Genomic DNA, 21901 nt, shown 5'->3' on the forward strand with positions numbered 1-21901 from the left:
CAATCCAGAACACTGAGTGTCATTTCGGTCTATTGCTTTATTCCTCTGCAGTCAGCCTAAATCACTTCTGATTTTGCTGATACCAAAAGAAAAATGGTGACAAGGGTGGGCACAGCCTGTGATTGACAGCCTCAGCTCTGTTCTTGTGTACTGTTTGGAGGGACCTACGTCCCTTCCCTCCAGTCAACTCTCAGATCTCTCCTCACTAAGCTCACAGAGCGTAATTTTAGCTCTCAGCTCCTTTTTTCTGACAGCTCAGATAAGCTTTATAAAATCTGCACTTTGAAAGGATAAAGAGAAGAGAAGATAAACAGATACAACTATTGCTGAAGGGTTTGTTTTTTCTCTGTGTATTACCTCCGGCCAGTCACTTCTCTGGGTAAATGTTAGGGTTTACAACCACTTTAACTTGTAGAAAGTGTCCAAAAACTGGAAAAGTGTACTAGTTGTGGTTTGATAAGGGCCTATGCAGTGCGTCACCCAGCTCAAGATTTGGTAAACCTCATGGCTGTTATTTTTTTCCTGGCTGTGTAGGGTATCTATGGTTGACCCCTTGTCATGCCATCCTCATAATTTGAAGGCAATAAACATTCAGATACTTATGATTTGCCAAAATTAAAGATTCGGCTGCGTTGTATGGGCACCTGTTGCCAAGAGAAGGTGAACATGTCAAGCACATCCTCTCATTGTGAACTCCTGGGGCACTCACTCCACACTCCTCTATGGCGTTCCTCCTGATCTCCAGGAGACTGAATTTTTAAATAACAGGAATGTCAGACTATGTACACTGAGAGCACTAGAACACAGGGCCGTTCTGAGAAGAACAGCCACGTTATCCATCTATTAAATGGAATCAAGTTCAAAAAATGCCAACCATCTTGATAAAGACAAAACAAGAAGACATTTTTAGCATCCATTGTCCAAGGTCAGGAGGTTATATTTGTTAGAGTTGAACAAAGGAGTTTTTACAAGGGGAAAGAACATACAGTAATTTGTTTCCAAACATTATTTCTACTGTTCTGCCTTGCTTTGACAAAACTTTTAGAAAGACGTCAAGCTGCGTCAGATGCCCAATATGGCAGCATAGCTGCATAGTAATCAAGGAAAATGTTTGATCAGTCTACAGACAATTTATCAACTTGAAATGTTGGAATGGTGTACTTCTATTGTCTGTATGTGATCAACCCTTGTTTTTAATTTTTTTATATTACACTGTACTTTTCTGTAAGAAAAACAAGCAGAAAGGAAAAGTAGTTGTGCTGCACCTAGTATCCAATCAGAATGCATCTAATGCTCCCTAAACTCCAATAAAAAAAAACCTCAGAATCATTATTTTTATCACTTCCATCTCTAGACACAAGACTTGGACTGGTCTTAACCCTTTGAGGACCAAGGGACGTATTTGTCCCATGTTTGTAATTGCGTGTATCATCTGATTAAGAACTTAAAACTCTTTTTTTGTTTTGGTTTGAGTAAAAATATTAGTTCTTATCAACAAACAACAAATGGATCTAGCGTTTTGCCAATTATTTCATGAAATGGCTTAGTTACAGCAACTGAAGTGTACGAACTTTAAAAACAAAAAAATTGATTCTTTTGGCGTTCCAAAACCTTACGGTCCTCAAAGGGTTAAACCAGGCAGACCAACTTTGGGCCCTTCTATCAGGTGATTAGGTCTCAAATCTTCAAATTTATCACACTTCACTGGTACCAAGGCAAATCTGTTTATCCTTGCAAACTCTATCAATATCTAAAGACCGTATACATCCACCTGTTCAAGGTATTTCGCTATGGTGAACCTCCCCAATGGGAACCCAGGTCACACCAACAGTTGCTAAAGAAACTCTTGCTAAGTAGCTAACAGAAGGAGAGATGGGAGCAAGGGTGAAAATATGGTGGACACTGCCAGAACCCGGACACTGCCAGTACTGGGAAACCAGGTCACACCAACAGTTGTTGAAGATACTCTTGACAAGTTGCCAACAGAAGGAGGGATTTGAGAAAGAGTGGAAATTTTTGACATCGACACTGCCAGAACTATGGAGTAAGGTACTACAAAATCATCCGACCAGTAGATGTAAGGAGGGGAGCAAAATTTGTTTCCTGGACTAGGTACAGTAGTACCAAAATAGCAAGAGTATCTTCAGCAACTGATGGTGGTACCTGGTTTCATATTGGAGAGGTTCCTCCTAGTGCAAAGCTCTCATCAACGTTTTTGAGTTTGTAGAATTTTCAGGTGGGAGACCATGCTTCCTCACCCACAGGTTCCTTCACAAATTTTTTTAGATATTAATAAATGGTGCAAATTACATTCTCACCTCCAGCACCATGTGAAGAAAGTCACTATTAGGTAGAGCAATGTAGTTTGTAATAATGGCTTTTAATTGGTGGTTGCTTGCTGTTGATCAGAAGCAGGACTGACAAATTACACAGTGTCTTAACCTCCCTAGCGGTCTGATTATGTCAGTATTTCTGTGCTCAAAGCAGTACATTTTGTTGCATGGAAATATGTCATTTTTTTATTGTAGGCCTGTAATTCTTAGGAATAACTCACTGATATCTGTCCGAACAAGAGTCTAGTAAACATCCCGGGTAGGATAAAACTTGAAAGTTTACTTGCACTTTAAATTAAAGTGTAAGTAAACCCTAACAATGAACTTTTCTTATTCGCTCTCTTTTGATCGGTTAAATATACTAATGCACTACCACCTTAGGAGTTGCTGGATTGTTTTCGGGCTCCCTGTTGCTCTGGACCCCTCTCTGAAAGCCCAACCCCCACTGACACCACAGTACACTCTTACCCGGAATAAATTACCACCAGGAAGTAAACGCACACACTGATTGGAGTAAACTGGTAAGAGGTTTATAGCAGATTTACATGTAGTTTGATTACACAGCATAAACAAAATCAGCATATGCAGAGTCAGTTGTTACTTGTGTCAACTGTAAATAAAAGTCAATACTTATCACAGAGCCACAGATAGTATTAGCAGGCCTACTTCTCAGAAACTAACCTGAAGGGGCTTTATAGTCCCCAGTGAGCAACGAGAACTATCAAAAAAGGCAAGGCTAGGCCACCTTGGGCCCTCAGGACCTGATGGCAGGAATTTAGCTTGAAATAAAAGAGCTCTTTACCCCTGAAGTAACCAATGTCCCTTTAAGTGCAGTGAAGAGTCTTCTGCATGCATGATGGGGCCCAGTTGGTGCACAATGAATAGTGATTCTCTGAAGAATGGTGCAATAAAGCAAACAAGAAACAGCACTCCTCCTTAAAGTGGCAATGGACTGGTGTAATGTCCCTTTAAGTGCACTGGTCACTAGTAGATTTGAAGAAAAAAAGATGTTGAGCAAGTAATTGTTGATACAGGGTAGCCCCTCTCTGGACTGCAAGACTATTGGCACAATAGGAAAAGGTCTCTTTAAAAGGGTAAATTGATGATGATAGTGACATGGCCATGGTTCGGCCTGCAGGATTGCTGTCCTATCAGTGCTGGTGTTAAGTGTGGTTAAGCAATATCAGCTGGAGAAACTAGGCCGCAACTTATAGTGACTGTATGCGATCTCAGCAACTGTGTGGAGGAAATAGCAACTATGGAGCAAGTGTCAGTGTTCTTTCCTTAGGCAAGGCTTGGAACTCTCTCACCCAAGGAATGGCATCTGGCGGATCCTTGCAGTCTTTCTCTCTCTCCAGATGGGGCCACTCAAGCTCTCTGGTCTTGCCTGCAGCGTTAGGGCTCATGTACACGGGGCGTTTGGAAAACTCTTCTGAACGATGGAAACTGCTGGAAAATGTAGATTAAAAAACGTCAGTTTAGCCACGTTTGCATACCGCGTTTATGCGCGTTTGCATTTAGATACAATTTTAAAAGATTACCTCAGGAGACTTTCCCAGAATGCACTGAAAAATAGTAAATAATTAACTATTTCAGAAATTTTGTGAGTAATAGAGAGCAGAAGCAGAGAGAGCAGTATGTGTTGTGATGACCTGTCTTTTCTGGTTGTATTCACTATGGATCCCATCATGAGCATAATGCGGCAGGTTCTACCATTTTTTCCTTCGCGCAAAACCTGGAACTGACTGCGCTGGTGTACTAAGTCCATTTGAATACATGGAAAACGCTTTGCATGCATTTCTGATGATGCATATAAGGCTCTGGACATCATCTGGACATGGAACAGTTAAAAAACACTTCTAAACGCAATCGCTTATAAATGCGGTTAACTGCGTTTAGAAGCATTTACACACATTTACAAGTATTTGGCGTTTGAAATGCCGGTAAAATCTACTCCTGAGCGCAAGTTTGGTGCGTTCAAAAAAACGACTGTAAACGCAACTGCCTGTAAACGACGATGTGTACACGGACACATAGGAAAACATTAGGGAGAGTTCAGGGGCTGCTGAAAAAAACGCTCAACAGCTCCGGAACGTCAGTTTAGCAGCTGCAGTGTACATGAGCCCTTACTTTCAGCCACCTGCTGGCAGATCAGCTCTCTGGATCAAGCGGCAAGGTCAGCGATCAGTAGATTCTCCTTGCCTTCCTTCTCTCTCCTCCCGCGGCCTGGTCCGGTTCTCAGGTGATCAGCACACTGCTCTCTTTAGATTTCTCCCCTCTCACTTCCGGTCCAGTCTCCTGGGCTTTGCTATAATAAAGCCCCCCGCCCACAGCCAGCTCCTCTGGGAAATGTAGTTTCTTATTGCATTGCTCCTCAGTAAAGTCCTGAGATTCAGCATACAAGTTCCGTAGAACTGTTCTTCAATATGTGAATGCCACTGTTCTGCAGGACATTGCCACATGGGGCGGTTTTAACATCCTGCATCAAACATTTATAGCAGGGTGTTACAATACCTTTGAAAGTGTTTTGTTTTATCTGTGAGCCAATCATTTCCTGTAGTGAGCTGACTGGAAATCCCAAGCAGTGTTATCAGCACTGCTCAGATCACCTCTGTGGACTGTAGAACACCTTCACACTATGTTATGGAGGAGAATAGAGGGGAAGGTGTTCTGCAGCTGTAACACATCATATCCTAGGATGTCTGCACCCCTGTTGTGTCCATTATGAGGGGCTCTGACTCCCCCTGCTGTTTTTATTTCATATTACAGAGAATATAACAGGAGTAGCTTGAGCACATAAAGGTGGGCAGTAACATGTCAGCGGGTGACAGGCTGCCTCGCACGTGGCCATAATGAGCAGCCCAGACGACCCCCAATGTTAACTGACCTTCTAGGCAATACGATACCTTTGATCATGACTCTCATATGTGGGTGGCAGTGCGGAGGCCGGTCCTATTTCCACCCTCCGGGCTGTGCGACTTCACCCCCTCACACCAAAAGGTTCCAGACATTGGCCTCCACTTTCTCAGGCTCAATAGGCAACACAAGGCTGGATTGGTTAACGTTCTTTACTTGAAAGCCTCAATTATCAACATGGCTATTCATGGGTTGCAGACCCCAACACATTTCCATCAGCAGTAAAGAACACTTGGTCTCAGGCCCTACCAGTTGCTGTTAGTGTCTCCGCAGAAAGGTTCTCACTCCCTGTAGGCCTACTATTTATCCAGGGGTAAGGAGGGGAGGGACCAAAGGGTAAACCAACTGCAAAAGTCTTACCCTGGCCCTGCACTGACCTGCTGTAAAGCTCCCTCTCTCCTGGGGCTAGGATGGGGAACCCTGGGGCAGAAGTGGGAGAGCAGGAGCCCAGTAGATGGATGTTGCCTGGTCCTCTCCAGTCTGACCCACCTCTCTCCCTGGTTCTGCCTAATCTCCCAGCCTTTGCCCAAGGGAAAACTGCTTAAAAACTGTTAGGTGGACAACAATAGATGCAGGAATAATAGGGAAACCTTGTTCTTGGAGTATCCAAAACAGAAGCCAGCCAAACTGACTCCAACGATAACTAAAGTATCACTTTGGAGGGGGGGCTGACACTGTAACAGAACATCTATAGAGATAATTGGGTGGCCTAGAAGATGAAGATGGTTCCCTTGGTTAGTGTAATGATGACTGCAAACAGCTTGATCACACCCCTAATCCAACGTTTGGGCCCAGGCCATCTATAGGCATGCCATGGAGGAGTCAAGTGAGTACATCGTTTGTCAAAACCAATTGTCCCCACTGATAGAGACCTGCTAAATTTCTCATTGAGAAGAGGGCAAGAAATAGTGACCCATAACTGCCAATTCAATCTGTTGGGCGAGTCAGCTGCTGAAAGCTGGGTATCCACTAGTATAATGTTTGTTTGACATTTTTCCTTGTATGAATGCTGTAAGAACGTGTGTTTTTTTTCTAATTATTAGTGGAGTCAAATTGATGTTTGTTTTCGACCACAGTGGCAAGAAAATTCAAAGGAGCAGGATGGAATTTTTTCTCAAACATACAAATTTCTAACTGTGCATGCGGTTTTCATGTGGTGAAGTCCATTCATTCCAAAACTGAATGTTAAAAGTAAACCAAATTTTTAACTACTTTCGATTGAAATTCAAATTAAGTTGATCCAGGGAATATCCGATTGCCTCTCGGGGGATCAGGAAGGAATTTTTTCCCCTGCAGGAGCAAATTGGATCTTGGGGTTTTTCTTTTGCCTTCCTCTGGATCAACTGTGGGTGTAGGAATATAACTTTTTTTTTTGGTTGAACTGGATGGACTTTTGTCTAACTATGTATCTATGTATGTTCTGAGATATTTGGTGGATATTTTCATTCAAATTTCTCAGTATACTCAGTTTAACTGGCACAAAGAGACATTTACTCATCCATGGTCATCCTTGGACACACTCAGGTTAAATATGTAATCTGTATACAAGAATGACCTATATTTCTTGAGTTAGTCCTAGTTGTAAGATAGAGTCGTCTATATTTGTTCTGTCACATGTTCTGTCCCCCTTTGTAATGTACAGCGCTGAGCGAACTATTGGCACTTTATAAATACTGTATAATAATAATAATATACTCTTTTAAAATTTAAAATAGTTTTTTTGATAGAATAACCTATATTGTACGTCTGTAACATCCTGGTAAGTTAGCTCAACTCCTTATGGTAATGAATGGATTCAGAGTTGTGAAATGAACAAGTCCTACACTTTTCAGCAGACAGAATACCATAAAACAACAGCTACATTTAATGTAATGTTCTTTTTCACTTTCAGCCAACAACAAATTGTTTGGAAAGAAGAACAGAATGGTAAGTTCCCGGACTGCACCTCATTTTATGTTAGGTATGTTCTACCACATTGCTGGTTTGTGAAAGGTACCGTGTTTCCCACAAAATAAGACACTGTCTTATATTATTTTTGGCTAAAAAAACACACTGGGTCCTATTTTCGGGGTAGGTCTTATTTTTTAAATGTCCAGTTGTGGACAGGGGGTGCAGAGGTGAGCTGCAGGCAGTTGTGGATGAAGGTTACTATAGAGAGGGCCGGTTGATGATGGTTGTGAGCTGCAGTCAGGTGTTGCAGGGGTGACTTTACAGGTGAGTTTCAGACAGGGTGCAGAGATGGGCCACGGATGGGGTGCAGAGATGGGCCACAGACGGGGTGCAGAGATGGGCCACAGACAGGGTGAAGGGGTGAGTTGCAGACAGGGAATGAAGAGGTGAGCTGTGGCCAGGGGGTGCAGAGCTGAGCTGTGGCCAGGGGGTGCAAAGGTGGGTTGCAACTCACCTCTTCCATAGTCTAGAACCAAGGACATGGTCAATTCCACCAGCATTTCCACAGTAGACTATAATATGGTATATTGAGGTGGGATCCAATGCTTTTTATGAAATTGTATGATAGTCAGGCTTTTGTAGTATATATATTTTTTATTTTTCTCTGTAGGAGTTACAATAGAGTACAACATTTGGCTTCACTCATCATATAGTCTCATAATAAGAGATTTTACATCTGCTTTAGGTTTTGTGACCCTCTGCAATTAGAGCAGTTTACTTTATTAATGTTCTTTGTGTTTGAGGCTTTTTTGTAGTTGATTGGTGTTTTTACGCTGTCCCTTTGCGTTTTTTTTTTTACTTTTTCCAATGTCAGGTTTTTCTTTTCGTGAAACAAACCCCCCATAAAATTGGAGCTTCCCAATACTTTATAAGCCATTTGAAGCTCATAGAACCGCCTTAATTTCACTTTCCGCATTGACTTCAATGCATTTTGCCAAAATCTCCTGAAATTTTGGGGGAAATTAGAATTCTCAGTTTCACTTGACCTTATTAATGACCTTTGAGGTGTTCTATGTATTTTGTGGGTGCAATAAATAACGAAGAACTTTTACTGAGGAAAATTAAACAAAATGACTGATTTTGGCATAACTGCAGGAAAGAAAAAAAACTCATTAAATTGGTTTAACTTGTCCCCTGACACTGCTGTTTTAGTTGGCCAAAGACATAGAAGGGTGAATAAAAATGTAATTACAATGTAACCATTCAGAGATGATTTTTTTTTACATTCATGGTGGAATTACAAGGATTGGATGTCATTCATGTCACATTCGGCCACCTTAAGTCCAGTTAATACACTGAGTGTTGAACTATGAATTATATTTAAAGGGTAAATCCACTTCATGGCAAAACAATAGCATATCAAAAATTAATAAAGCATATACAATTGCTGCACAAGTTATATTGTAATTGAATGTTATTAAAAATGACCTTTCCTTTTCAATCTGCAGCGGTGTCATTTTCTGTAAAATGAAATACAATATGGCCACCTGGAGACATTCTGTAGCAGATGGTGTTCAGAACACCCCCCAGAAATGTCATTTCCAGCTTGAGTGATTGGCTTACTGATTTTCCCAGAAGTCTCCACCAAGACACAAGTCAGATTTTGGACAACCCCTACAACAAAAATGTCAGTTTTGGTGAGATACTCCCAAAGAGTAATCATGTCTAAAGGGATGCAGACCCTGCCATTTTCCTTATTAGAGTCGCCCTACAGGTGCAGCAACTGATTGATAATTACAAAATCACTCCCATTAGATTTACTTTGCACATGGATACAGAGAAACAAACAGCGTTTTCTTCAGAATAACAAAAGGTAGGAATCTGCAACAAAGTTTGTTAGAATCCCTGTAATCTACACATTTAGAGGGGAATGTTTTTTTTTTTTGCAACAAAAGTGGAGTTACCCTTTAAGCATGACTAGCACCTGGTACTTTTTATGCTGTGTTTATGGATTTGATCACATGAATGAAAATTTGTAGGGATGTTCAGCCGACATTTCCAGCGTCCTCTTACCATTGGGTAGAATAGTTCAGTACACAGCAGCACTCACCTAATTGTCAGCTCCATCTCGCCCTGCCTGTAATGTCCGGCCCACATCATGTACTGACAGCTGATCCACAACTGATCCAGAGGAAACCAAAAAATCCCAATAAAGCAATTTGCTCTGATGGGAAAAAAATCCTTCCTGATCCCCCAGAAAACAATTAGATATTGGAGATTCAACAATCCCTGCTGTTATTACCTATAAATGTTAGTATCCAGTTATATTTTGTGCATCTAGGAATGCATCCGACTCTTTTTCAAGACAATCTATTGAGCTGGCCACAGAACTAGTTCTTGAGTTTATTTCACATTATTACAGCTCTTACTGTGAAGAAGCCTTTCCAAATGTGAAGGTTAGATCTCTTTTCCTCCTGTCCTTTGTAATAGCTCTACACCAAGTTCGCTTACAGCATGCATGATAATAGGATAACTGTTCTGTTATGTTTGGGCTGTTACAGGATGACATACGAGAGGAACAAGCCAACCCTGGCTTTCATCAGGAAGAATCTATTGACCAAATGGATGAACTGACAGACCACAGTCCCATGAAAGGGAAGCATTTTAGGAAAGTTTCACAAGGTTTACCCAGGAAGTCCAAAAAGCGAGGTGAGGTCTCATATCACCGTCACTTACATATACTATGTACTGTATATATGAAAACAATATTTATAACGCTTAATAGAGTGTGATGAGGAGATTTTGTTTTCATTAAACCACTTCCCATCCGGCCCATGTATATAAACGGCCGGAAGGGAGCAGTGCAGGGGTGGATGGCTGTTTATAAACGTCCTCCCCGCTCCCTGCTTGTGCGCGCTCCCTGGGAGTGTGCTGCACCGCTATCTGGAGGACACAGCAGCACACAACGATCACTGTACAGGACCTCTGTGTGAGGTCCCGATCATGTGATCACTGATTGGCCAATTAGTGATCACATGAATCACTGTACGGGACCTCTGTGTGAGGTCCTGATCATGTGATTACTGATTGGCCAATTAGTGATCACATGAATCACTGTACGGGACCTCTGTGTGAGGTCCCAATCATGTGATCACTGATTGGCCAATCAGTGATCACATGAATAGTAGTAAGCAAGATGTCACTTGCTGACATCATTGCTTACTACGTGTGAAATCTGTGAATGATCACAGAGGTCACATGGTACAAGGCTATTCACAACAGCCTTGTACCATGTGACAAGCTGTGACCAATCACAGCTCTCACAGTGTTTCTCAATGGCAGCAAGAATGCAGCTAGAGAGGAGAAATGATTGCTTTTACAGCCTTTATGGCTAAAAACAATCAGTGTAAATGAAAAAAAAATTCTTCATCACCCCCACAAATAGTCGCTATGGTGACACTGTACTGCTAGGGTGACAGTATGTTAAAAAAAAAAACCCAAAAAATAAATAATATTAAAAAAATAAAATAAAAATGTAAAATTATTTTTTTGAAAAATTATAATTTTTGGTTATAAACTAATATGGGTTATTTTTTTTTTTTTACTAAAAAGATAACTGAATACACTTTGGCCAATATATATGAAGAAATATTATTTATTTGCAAACTTTTATAAGAAAAACACTTTTTTTCAAACTTTTTTGACTTTTCATTTATATAGCAAAAAAAAATAAAAATCCCAGTGGTGAATAAATATCACCAAAATAAAGTTTTATCTGTTTCAAAAAAAGGCTAAAAAAATTCATATGGGTTCAGTGTTGTATGACCGCGCAATTTTCATTCAAAGTGTAACAGCACTGCAAGCTGAAAATTGGCCTGGACAGGAAGGGGGTAAAAGTGTGCTGACTTGAAGTGGTTAATGGAAGACTGGCACAACATACAGAATGTCATATGAATAAGCAGGTATTGAAACACGACCTTCATCACTTTAGCTTGTTTACAGACTGCTAGTATCCTCAGGGGAGGGTCTGCCAACCTTCTAACTCCTCCCCTTTAAGAGATCCTTTCATTGAACCTGCTGAGCATTGTTATTGCACAACCCCTGGGAGATTCTTAGCACAGATAGGAAAATGGACAATTAGACTGGCTAGACATTAAACACACACAAATGATGTTAAAAAGTTGCTAAGACCATGTGTACCTAGAGTTGTGCTCAAAAGTGTGCATACCCTGGCAGAAATTGTGAAATTTTGGCATTGATATTGAAAATATGACTGATCATGCCACAAAATGCTCTTTTATTGAAGGATGATGATCATATGAAGCCATTTATTATCAAATAGTTGTTTGGCTCCTTTTTAAATCATAATGATAACAGAAATCACCCAAATGGCCCGGATCAGAAGAGCATTTTTTATCATGATCAGTCATATTTTCAATATCAATGCCAAAATTTCACAATTTCTGCCAGGGTATGCAAACTTTTGAGCACAACTGTATGTGTGTAAAAGTTAGGGGTGGCCCTGCTCTACCTCATTTTGAACCAGCACTATATGATGTAAGCTGAATTATTTTGCATTTTTTTTAGTGCTTTTTACAGAAACACACTACATTCCATTTAACATGGTTTTCTATTGGACACGTGAACGTTTATTTATCAGTGGGTTTCTAGAGGAGTTTTTTTGCTATAAAATGCAGCAAAACACCACAAAACACAGCAAACCGGCGTTTTTGGACGTTTTTTGAACCCCCCAAAAATTGTTTGGTAAAATAAAATGATAAAAAATGCTAAAAAATGCAAACGTGGGAAAACGCCACTAAATGCGTCAAACGCCAATGCAAAAACGCTAAAAAAGCTGAAATACTCACATTTTTAACATGACTTTACACAGCTAACGTTACCGGCGTTATCAAAACGTCCCGTGTGCATGAGGGCTTAGGCTCAAAATCACTCATAAATGCCACATAGCTGCATTTTTTAGCGTTTTTGAGCTTTTATCAGAGTTAGAGCATTTTTATAGCTAAAAAACTCCTTTTGAATCCCACGAGTTCTGGGGTTTTTTTTCCAGCCAGAAAACAATCCTGCCAAAAAATGCTGATTAAAGCCTATGTGTGCATGGACACTTACTAAGTTCACATCTGTGCGGGTGGTGCCGCTGCGGATCCGCACAAAAATCCGTGCAGCTACACCATCAGCACAGAGAAATGCGGACACGCGGGAGGGTGTCATTAGTTCTAATGGCACGCCGCCCGCACTGGAAAACGCAGCCCGCACGGGAATCTCAGTTATGAGATTTTACTGATTGGGTTTACATCTGCTTTGAGTTGGCTGCCTTTCTGAATTAATCTGAACATTTACCTATAGGCCTCATGTCTCAGAGAATAGGTGCTGGAACTCCCCCCTTCTCAGTCACTTCTTGTCTCCTTCCCCCTATCCACCTCCAAGCACATCTCTTGGTTCCACCCTTGACCCAATTCCCAGTACCTCTCTTTTAGAGAATGCAGAACCAACTATCATTTTGCGGTGCTAATAATTTGTATGTGATTTGTTAATAATAACAAGAAAAGCAGTAAAATAGATCTCCTGCAGCAAGCAACAACAGATCCCCCCAGCAACAATAGACCCCTCACAACAATATATTTTCCCAGTAACAATGGACCCCCCCAGCAACAATAGACCCCTCACAACAATATATTTCCCCAGCAACAATCGACCCCCCCAGCAACAATAGACCCCTCACAACAATATATTTCCCCAGCAACAATGGACCCCCCCAGCAACAATAGACCCACCACAACAATATATTTCCCCAGCAGCAATAGATCCCATGGCAAAATACCACCCCAGCAACAATAGACTCCCAGCAGCCAGCATCAATACATTGTCTATAAGCCAGCAACAAAAAAAACCCTCCCTCGACAGTACATCCCTTCCAGCAACAATTGACCCCCCCTCCCCAGCAACAACAGATCCCCCACCTGCAACAATAGTCCTCCTCAGCAACAATAGACTTCCACACAAAAATAGATCTCCCGAGTGATCCCCCAGCAGTTAGCATCCATGACACTTGCCAGTACATACAGTTAGGTCCATATATATTTGGACACAGGTACAATTTTAGTTTTTTCAGGAATTTACCAAAAATTATTCAAGCTATAGTTATATAATGGATATGGGCTGAAAGTGCACACTCTCAGGTTTAATTTGAGGGTATGTACATCCAAATTGGAGGAAGGGTTTAGGAATTGCAGCTCTTAAGAGTAGCCATCATCCCAGGGACCAAATGTAATTGGACAATTGAATATAATCATAAAATGTTGATTTTGAATATTGTGTTGAATCCTTTACTGGCAATGACTGTCTGAAGTCTGGAACCCATGGACATAACTAAAGACTGGGTTTCCTCCTTTCTGATGCTCTAATTGCAGCTGTCTTCAGTTGTTCTTTGTCTGTGGGTCTTTCTGCCTTTAGTTTTGCCTTCAGCAAGTGAAATGCATGCTTAATTGGGTTGAGATCAGGTGATTGACTCGGCCATTGCAGAATATTCCACTTCTTTTCCTTCAAATGTTCCCGGCTTTTGCAGTGTGTTCAGTACTGGAGGTGCCGGAACTGCGTTCCTGTTGGAAAAAAGCCCTGCCTCATTCACACGGGTGTACTGATCCATATTTCAGTGCAAAGGGTTGTCTTCGGCCACCTGGGATCCAGAAGTAGCATGCTGAAAAATTGATAGGCCACCAGCTGAACAGACCTGCATAGACTTCCATGTGCATCCTGGAGTGCACATCTATGTGGTTCTGATGCACGGATCAAGACGCACACAGACTGTGTTCTGCATCAGACCAGAGCAGATATGCACTCCGTGATGCATGTGGAGGTCCATGTAGGTCCATGTCACCAGTTGGCGACCTATCATTGATATCAACAGGCTGTCTGTACAGCCCTCCACAGAGCACCTGGTCATCCTGGGTGGCTATGGACAACCCTTTGCATGGGCATATGGATCGGTACACCTGTGTTAATAAGGCCATAGCCTGTAGCCATTACATATGCTGTACGTACAGGTATACCAGTCATCCCCCATGTTAAAAAAAATAAAAAATATTATTTATGATCCCATGTATGTGGATAAATTGTTTAATTATACTGCTATGCTGGGTTTTCTTTGTCCAAGAGAAGCCAAACCCCTCATTAAGGCTCCGTTCACACCAATGCGTATTTTAGTGATTTTTGCAGAAGCGCACTACAGTCCAGGGGTGGACTGACAACTCATGGGGCCCCCGGGCAATAGGGGATCATGGGGCCCCTGTGTCCTTGCCCAAACTCAAAAAAGCCTATGAAAAAGGTACCAGGGGCATCTCATGGGGCCCCCTACTGACCCCGGGCTCTCGGGCAGTGCCAGAGTTTCCAAGTGGTCAGTCCGCCTCTGCTACAGTCCATTTAACATGGTTTTCTATGGAACATGTTCACATGTATGGTTTTTGGAAAGGGTCAGAGACTTTTTTAAAAGCAAAAAGCAGCGTTTTTGCTACAATAGAGTTCAATGGAGAATCTGCAGAAATGCATGGTAGTACGTTTTTTTCCCGCATTTTTGCCAAGTTTTGCATTTAGCACTTTTATTGTGCCCAGCAAAAAAAAAAATTCAACTTTTAAAAAAAAAGAGTTGAAGAAAACGCAAAACAGGATAAAAACACATCAAAACCGCGTGTAGAAAAACGCAAAATGAACTGCAAAAAGCTCTGCAAAACGGCAAAAAAAGCAAACTGCATAGGTGTGAATGGAGCCTAAAGATCTCCAATGTAATCTCTCCTCCCTCTTTTCCAGCTTGCTTTTGGAAATACTGCATCAAAACGAGCGACTGAGACGACCGCGTGCGATGATCGCGGAATTTAGGGACCCGACAGCGAAATCTTCATCTCGAAGACTTACCGTAGTAGCTTTAGAGACCAGGAACATTGTGGTTCTGTTCCAGCACTTAAAATGTAACAAAACTGTATATACTTTATGTTTAAATTAAAGCAACTGAAAGGACATTGAAGAGGAAAAATTCATATCTAAGTATTTCTAATTGATTTGTAACGAAAAACAGAAACGCTTGTAATATTTGCTTTCCAACGAGACCTTGCTGAGAAACATACTGAGAATGCCGGATGCTTGGCTGCCTCTAACCGCAGACGTTGAGTCACTGACCCAGAACAAGTATGTAGCAAGTGAAGTCAGAGGAATCTGGAAAACCTGATCCTCATGACTGTTCTGGGTCAATGACTTAGAAATTCTGAGGCTCTGTTCACACAAGGGGCGGACTGATCATTTGGAAACTCGGGCACTGCCTGAGGGCCTGGGGTCAGTAGGGGGCCCCATGAGATGCCCCTGGTACCTTTTTCTTACGATTTTTTGAATTTGGGCAAGGACACAGGGGCCCCATGATCCCCTATTGCCCGGGGGCCCCATGAGTTGTCAGTCCGCCCCTGGTTCACACCAATGCGTTTTTTAATGCTTTTTTGCAGAAATGCACTACAGTCCATTTAACATGGTTTTCTATGAAACATCTTCACATCTAGGCCCTCCAACCCTCTTGTATTGAACTGTATTGTTGCTGTATTGTCTCCATTTATTATTATTATTATTATACAGTATTTATAAAGCGCCAATAGTTCACTCAGCGCTGTATATTGTAAAGCGCTGAGCAAACTGTTGGCGCTATATAAATCCTGTATAATAATAATAATAATAATAACAATAATAATAATCTTTGCTTTTTTGAGCTGCTGCATTTTTGGAAAGGGTCAGGGACTTTTTTTAAAAGCAGAAAGCAGCGTTTTTGCTACAATAGAGTTCAATGGAGAATGCATGGTAGTGAGTTTTTGTGCCATTTTTGCTGTGTCCTGAATTTTTACTCTGCCCAGCAAAACAAAAATTCAATTTAAAAAAAAAAAATTCAACTTTAAAAAAAAAAAAAAGCTGAACAAAACACGGTAAAAACGAGTCAAAAACGCATCCAAAACGTGTATAGAAAAACGCAAAATGAACTGCGAAAAGCACTGTAAAAAGCAACTGCATAGCTGTGAACGGAGCCTACATTTTGTGGATTAGCATTACAGCCAGGGAAATAGCAACTTCAAAGAGAGAGTTCAGCAATGGCAGCCTTTGTATGTTCTCATTGTGGGTTTAATTTATATGTGTTATTTTGTGTACTTGTAGCTATAATATGGACAAAAAGGGAATCTTTGTAATTGTCTCTTTGATATTGTTGGTTGACGTTTGAGGGGGTATCAGGGGTCCTTTATATATTATTAGAGACATCAGATGTCCAATGGGTTTTTTTATGGCTGTTAAAGGTCCATGAGAGATGGAATCCAGGTAAACAGCTAAATACATCGATGGAATACATATAAAGGAACCTGTCCTGCCTGCCAATAGATTCATATTTCTGTCCATTCAGTCCTTAGATTTACACAGCTCTGTCACACAGCCCAGGGCAGGAGACCAGGCCTTTCCCCACTGCAGTCAAGTAACCCTTACTGGTCTTTTTACTGCCCTCACTGATGGGCCAAGTTTCATACACTTTGAATTACCCCTATTTTGACCTTAAAAATTACTTAAAACTTCCCAAATGGTTACATTATATCATATTATTTAACATTTGGCCTGGTTCACACCAATGCATTTTTTAGTCCTTTTTGCAGAAACGCACTACAGTCCATTCAACATGGTTTTCTATGGAACATGTTCACATCTATGCTTTTTTAAGCTGCTGCATTTTTGGAAAGGTTAAGGGACTTTTATAAATGTAAAAAGCAGCTACAATAGAATTCAATGGAGAAGCTGCTGAAATGCATATAGTGTGTTTTTGCCACATTTTTGTCATGTTTTTGCTACATTTTTGTCATGTTTTTGCCACATTTTTGTCATGTTTTTGCCACATTTTGCATTTTTATTCTACCTAGCAAAAAAAAATTTCTACTTGATCAAAACAAAGCTGAAAAAAATGCAAAATGCAATAAAAAATAGGCAAAAATGAGTATGGAAATACTGCAAAACAGGCAAAAAGCACAATGCATTGGTGTGAACCAGGCTTTAGACTAGGTTCATACCTATGCAGGTTGCGTTTGAGCCGTTTCTGAATTGCGTTTTGCATGTGTGTTTTTGACGCGTTTTTGATGCGTTTTGCATTTTTTAATTTTTTTTCTTGTTGCTCGGCAGATTTAAAATGAAAAACCCAAAACGCAGCAAAAACCGCACTACAGGCTTTTCTGCAGCATTTCCATTGAAGTCTATAGAATCAAAAACGCAACTTTTGGCATTCAAAAAAGTTCCTGACCCTTTCCAAAAACCGCACTGGGTGAAAACTTGCAGATGTGAACATGTCCCATAGGAAATCATGTTAAATGGACTGTACTGCGTTTTGCAAAACGTTGCGGAAAACGCTTGGGTGTGAACCCGAGGTAACACATTTTTCTGAAAGCACCTGTACCAAATGATGACAGTTGCATATTTTCATGTCACACTGTGGGGCTGAGTTACTAAAACTGGAGCCCTGGTTCACACTGATGCGGTGGAGAATTCGCAGCATTTTCAGTGAAAATTCCGCACCGCATCAGAATCGCACCCCATTCATGCAAACCGTTGCGGGTGTGTATGTTAAGTTAACAACACCCCGAAAGCGGTCCGTAAAATGCGGTGCGATGTGCAGAATCGGATCACATAGGTGTGAATACCCATGTGATCCGATTCTAGTGCAGACCCAAAAAAAGGGTCCTGCACAAATTTGGTGCCGGTGCGGTGCGAATACAGCCATACAAAATGTATGGCTCCAATCGCACCGCACACATTTGCACAGGAATGCGGTGCGGTTTCTGTGCGAATCACATGCGATATACCGCACTGCACAAACTTGTGAACCCGGGCTGAAAGTGCAAAATCTGGTGCAGCTGTACATGGTAGCCAATCAGCTTCTTCTTTTTATTCCACTTGTTCAATTAAGCTTTGACAAAAAAAAAATCCTGGAAGCTGATTGGTTTCTATGCAGAGCTGCACCAGATTTTACACTCTCCAGTTTTAGTAAATCAACCCCATTATTTCTGCAACCATTATGAAAACGATATTTTCATTAAAAAATATATTTTAGTGCACACAAACACAATATAGTTTCCAATTTGTTTGCTAAATATAACGGCTGAGAGAGTGTCAAGTAACTAGATACCAAATATGCCAAGCCTTACATTTATGAGAAATGAGGATACCCCAATGTGTCCATAGGTAACGCTTTAACAGACTTTACATCTCATCTATTTAAAGAGTAACTCCACTTGCTGAGAAAAAAAAAGCAATCCCTTTTGGGTGATTAGTATACATTTTAGGAATTTTAACAAGCATTGTAGCAGCTTCCTACCTTTTGTTGTTCTGTGTTTGGCTCACCCTGTCCTTTGGATACAGATTCTGAATGGGAGGGTCTGGCTCATTATAATCACCTGGTGCACTCTCAGTGTTCTAATGGGAAAAGCTGCAATGTCTACATCCCTTTACAAGTATTAACCCTTTTGGAGTATGTCACTGAAAGTGACATTCCTATTGCAGAGGGTGGCTAAAATTTGATTTGTATCTAATGCAGGCAATAGACGGGTCGAAAACCGCCCGTTTAAAAAAAAAAAAAAAAAAACGAAAAATCGGTCGTTCAATAGGCCGACATTACCACCAATGGTAAAAAAAATCGGCCAAATTTTGTCCCGTCTATGGCCAGCATTTAATTACTTCTGTCCCTTGCAGAGAGCTCCGCTATTATATTTGACATGAAAAAGTATTGCAGTTGCAACAATGTATCCATTTCAGATACAATGTTTTTATTCAGATACAAATAGATACATTGTTGCAACCGCAATACTTTTCATATCAAATATAATAGTGGACTGGAATTCTTCTTTTTCTTCTCCTTTTTCTTCTTCTTCTTTTTCTTCTTCTTGCAGGTCATGGCTCATGCGCAGATTTTTTATCGGTAAAACGATCGGCCGATTTAACCATCATTGCTGGGAATATCGGCGGATCGGCAAAATCGGCCGATTTTTTTCCAACTTTACCGATAAAAAAAAAATGTGCCAAAACCCCCCAGAAATGGCCGACCAATTAACCCACTAACAGTGCGAAAATCGGCTAATTTTTTTTTCGTCCGAAAAATCGGCTGATTTTCGACCCTGCATTAGTGCAGACTTCTTGGAAAATCGGTGAGCCAATCACACAATATGTTGGAGGCATTCTATATACCGGCGGTGTACAGAAAGCCTCAGGGTTGCCATATTGTATTTAATTTCATAATTAAAAATCACAGATTGTGCTGTAGAGTGAAAAAGAGAGGTCATTTTAATACCCGTATGTCATTGGATGGGAAGGGTGGTATCTCGGTCATTGCTGCAGCGATGACCAAGATATCATTTTTTAGAGACGTGATTCCCTTCAATGTAAAAGTAATCCTAGTGGCTACACAGATGGTGGAAGTGGATCCCCCTCCCAGATGGGACGGGAAAGGCAGGTAAGGACGCAACCAGCGGCATCCGCTTTCTGGGATACAGTGAGAGGAAGGGGCGGACTGACCATTTGGAAACTCGGGCACTGCCCGAGGGCCTGGGGTCAGTAGGGGGCCCCATGAGATGCCCCTGGTACCTTTTTCATAGGCTTTTTTGAGCTTGGGTTAGGACACAGGGGCCCCATGATCCCCTATCACCCAGGGGACCCCATGAGTTGTCAGTCCACCCCTGGTGAGAGGAACTGATGTTGTTCCTTCCACCATATGATGTCCAAAACCACTGTGTGATGTCCAATCTCGCTGTCTATTGTGACGTCTGATCTGGGTTTGATCAGAAGCTTTGGAGGGCAGTGGAGAGATCTGGGTCCGTCATGGACGACGCTATCATGTTGTCCATCCTTTCAAATAGCAATAAAAGTGATAAACAAAAAAAAGTGTAAAAAATAAATAAATGGAAAAATAAAAAAATGATAATGTGTTCCTGTCCATCCGTGCTCATGTGCAACGCGGTGGTCCCGCACACGCATGTAAACAGCACCACACATGTGAGGTATTGCCGCAAATATCAGAGTGAGAGCAATCATTTTCTTGCCAGATCTCCTGTGCAATTCTAAACTGGTAACCTGTAAAGGCTTGTAAAGCTATGGAGATTTTCAGATATCATTTGGTGCTGTTCCAGGGGTCTACGCAATTTTAAAGTGTGACATTTCCTCGGTGTATCATCATTATACCAAACAATTGGGTATTATATTTGTGTTTTTGTGCATTAATATTCATTAAAGTGTATTTTTTTCCAACAAAATTGCGTTTGATTTTCTGCGCAAATATTGAGTGATAGAAAATTATGCAACACCCACCATTTTATTCTGTAGGGCTTCTGCTTAAAAAATGATATAATGTTTGGGGGTTCTAAGTAGTTTTCTAGCAAAAATGTTGGAGAGGAATGCCTGAACTGAAACCAGTTAAATTACAATATGGCTCATTTATCAATTTATATGCTTTTTAAATTTGTTGTTTTTTTAATATTTTTTTTTTTTAACAAAGTAGAGTTACCCTTTAAAGTTAACTGCAATGAAGGAGCTGTTTGGAGGTGTGGAAAAGTGACCCAATTTTCAGATGCTGAGATCATTTTTTCAATATTTAGCTTAACCAGCTGTTTAATTTTAAAACAATTTTACATCGGCTATTACCCCGGGTTCACACCTAAGCGTTTTCCACAACGTTTTGCAGAAACGCACTACAGTCCATGTAACATGATGGGACATGTTCATATGTCTGCGTTTTCACCTGCTGCATTTTTTGGAAAGGGTCAGGGAGGTTCTGTTGCATTTTTGTTTTTATAGACTTCAATGGAAATACTGCAAAAAAGCATGTAGTGCATTTTTGCTACGTTTTGATGCATTTTTTATACATTTTGCCTTTTAAAGGCTAGTGCACACTAGATGCAGTTCAGTGCGCTTTTTTTCTACATCAAAAATCCATGCACAGTTTTTTCCATGTATTCCAATGGCCCTAATTTACACCAGTGCAGTCAGTTCCAGTCAGTTTCCAGAAAAAAAGTAGAACATGCCGCATTTTTTTCTGTACAGAACCATACTGAAACATGGCAAACTGCATCAAAACTGCACCAGAACTGCGTGTGGTGTGAATTGTAAGCAAAAACATATCCGAAGTGCATTTTCATAGTGTGAACTGGCCTTTAATCTGCCAGCGACAAGAAAAAAAAATGCAAAACGCATCAAAAACACGTCAAAAATGCAAAAACGCACTGCAGAAACGGATCACCTGCATAGGTGTGAACCCAGCCTTAGAGCCATAAGCTCGGATTAGCCCCTTGACTGACATGACGTGTAGGGTACGTCCTTGGCAGTCGAAGGGTAAAGTGATATTAACAGGTGGCAACTAATTTTTATAAATAATTACAGATTGTAGATTAAAAAAGAAACGTAAATTTATTAACAATTACAATATGGCTTGTTTATCAATTTATATGCTAATTTTTTTTGCTACATTTTTTTTTTACAAGGTGGAGATACTCTTTAAAGTTAACTGTAAATGAAGGAGCTGTTTGGAGGTTTTATTAAAAAATTATCTTTTTTCATTCTGCAATCTGTAATTTTTTAATTAAAATTAGATGCCATCAGGTAATATCACTTTACCCTTCGACTGCCAAGGACGTACCCTACACGTCGTGTCAGTCCAGGGGCTAATTCAAGCTTATGGCTCCAATAGCAGGCAGGAACTTGTT

The 21901-nt window shown here is 40.8% G+C and overlaps 1 protein-coding gene across 1 annotated transcript in view; it reads left to right on the top strand.

Moving 5' to 3' along the window:
- The window catches only part of LOC149461693 (uncharacterized), a 28216-nt gene extending 7761 nt beyond the window's left edge, over window positions 1–20455 (top strand). The window contains exons 3-5 of the mRNA XM_089677936.1: window positions 7141–7175; window positions 9701–9848; window positions 14961–20455. Of these exons, the coding sequence (XP_089534062.1) occupies window positions 7141–7175; window positions 9701–9848; window positions 14961–14998 (221 nt within the window). The 3' untranslated portion in view covers window positions 14999–20455. The remainder of the gene's footprint in view (window positions 1–7140; window positions 7176–9700; window positions 9849–14960) is intronic.
- The last annotated feature ends 1446 nt before the right edge of the window (window positions 20456–21901 follow it).

Source organism: Staurois parvus, unplaced genomic scaffold (assembly GCF_062004578.1).
Source record: "Staurois parvus isolate SC_StPar_1 unplaced genomic scaffold, SC_StPar_1.0 ptg000195l, whole genome shotgun sequence".
Taxonomy (NCBI): domain Eukaryota; kingdom Metazoa; phylum Chordata; class Amphibia; order Anura; family Ranidae; genus Staurois; species Staurois parvus.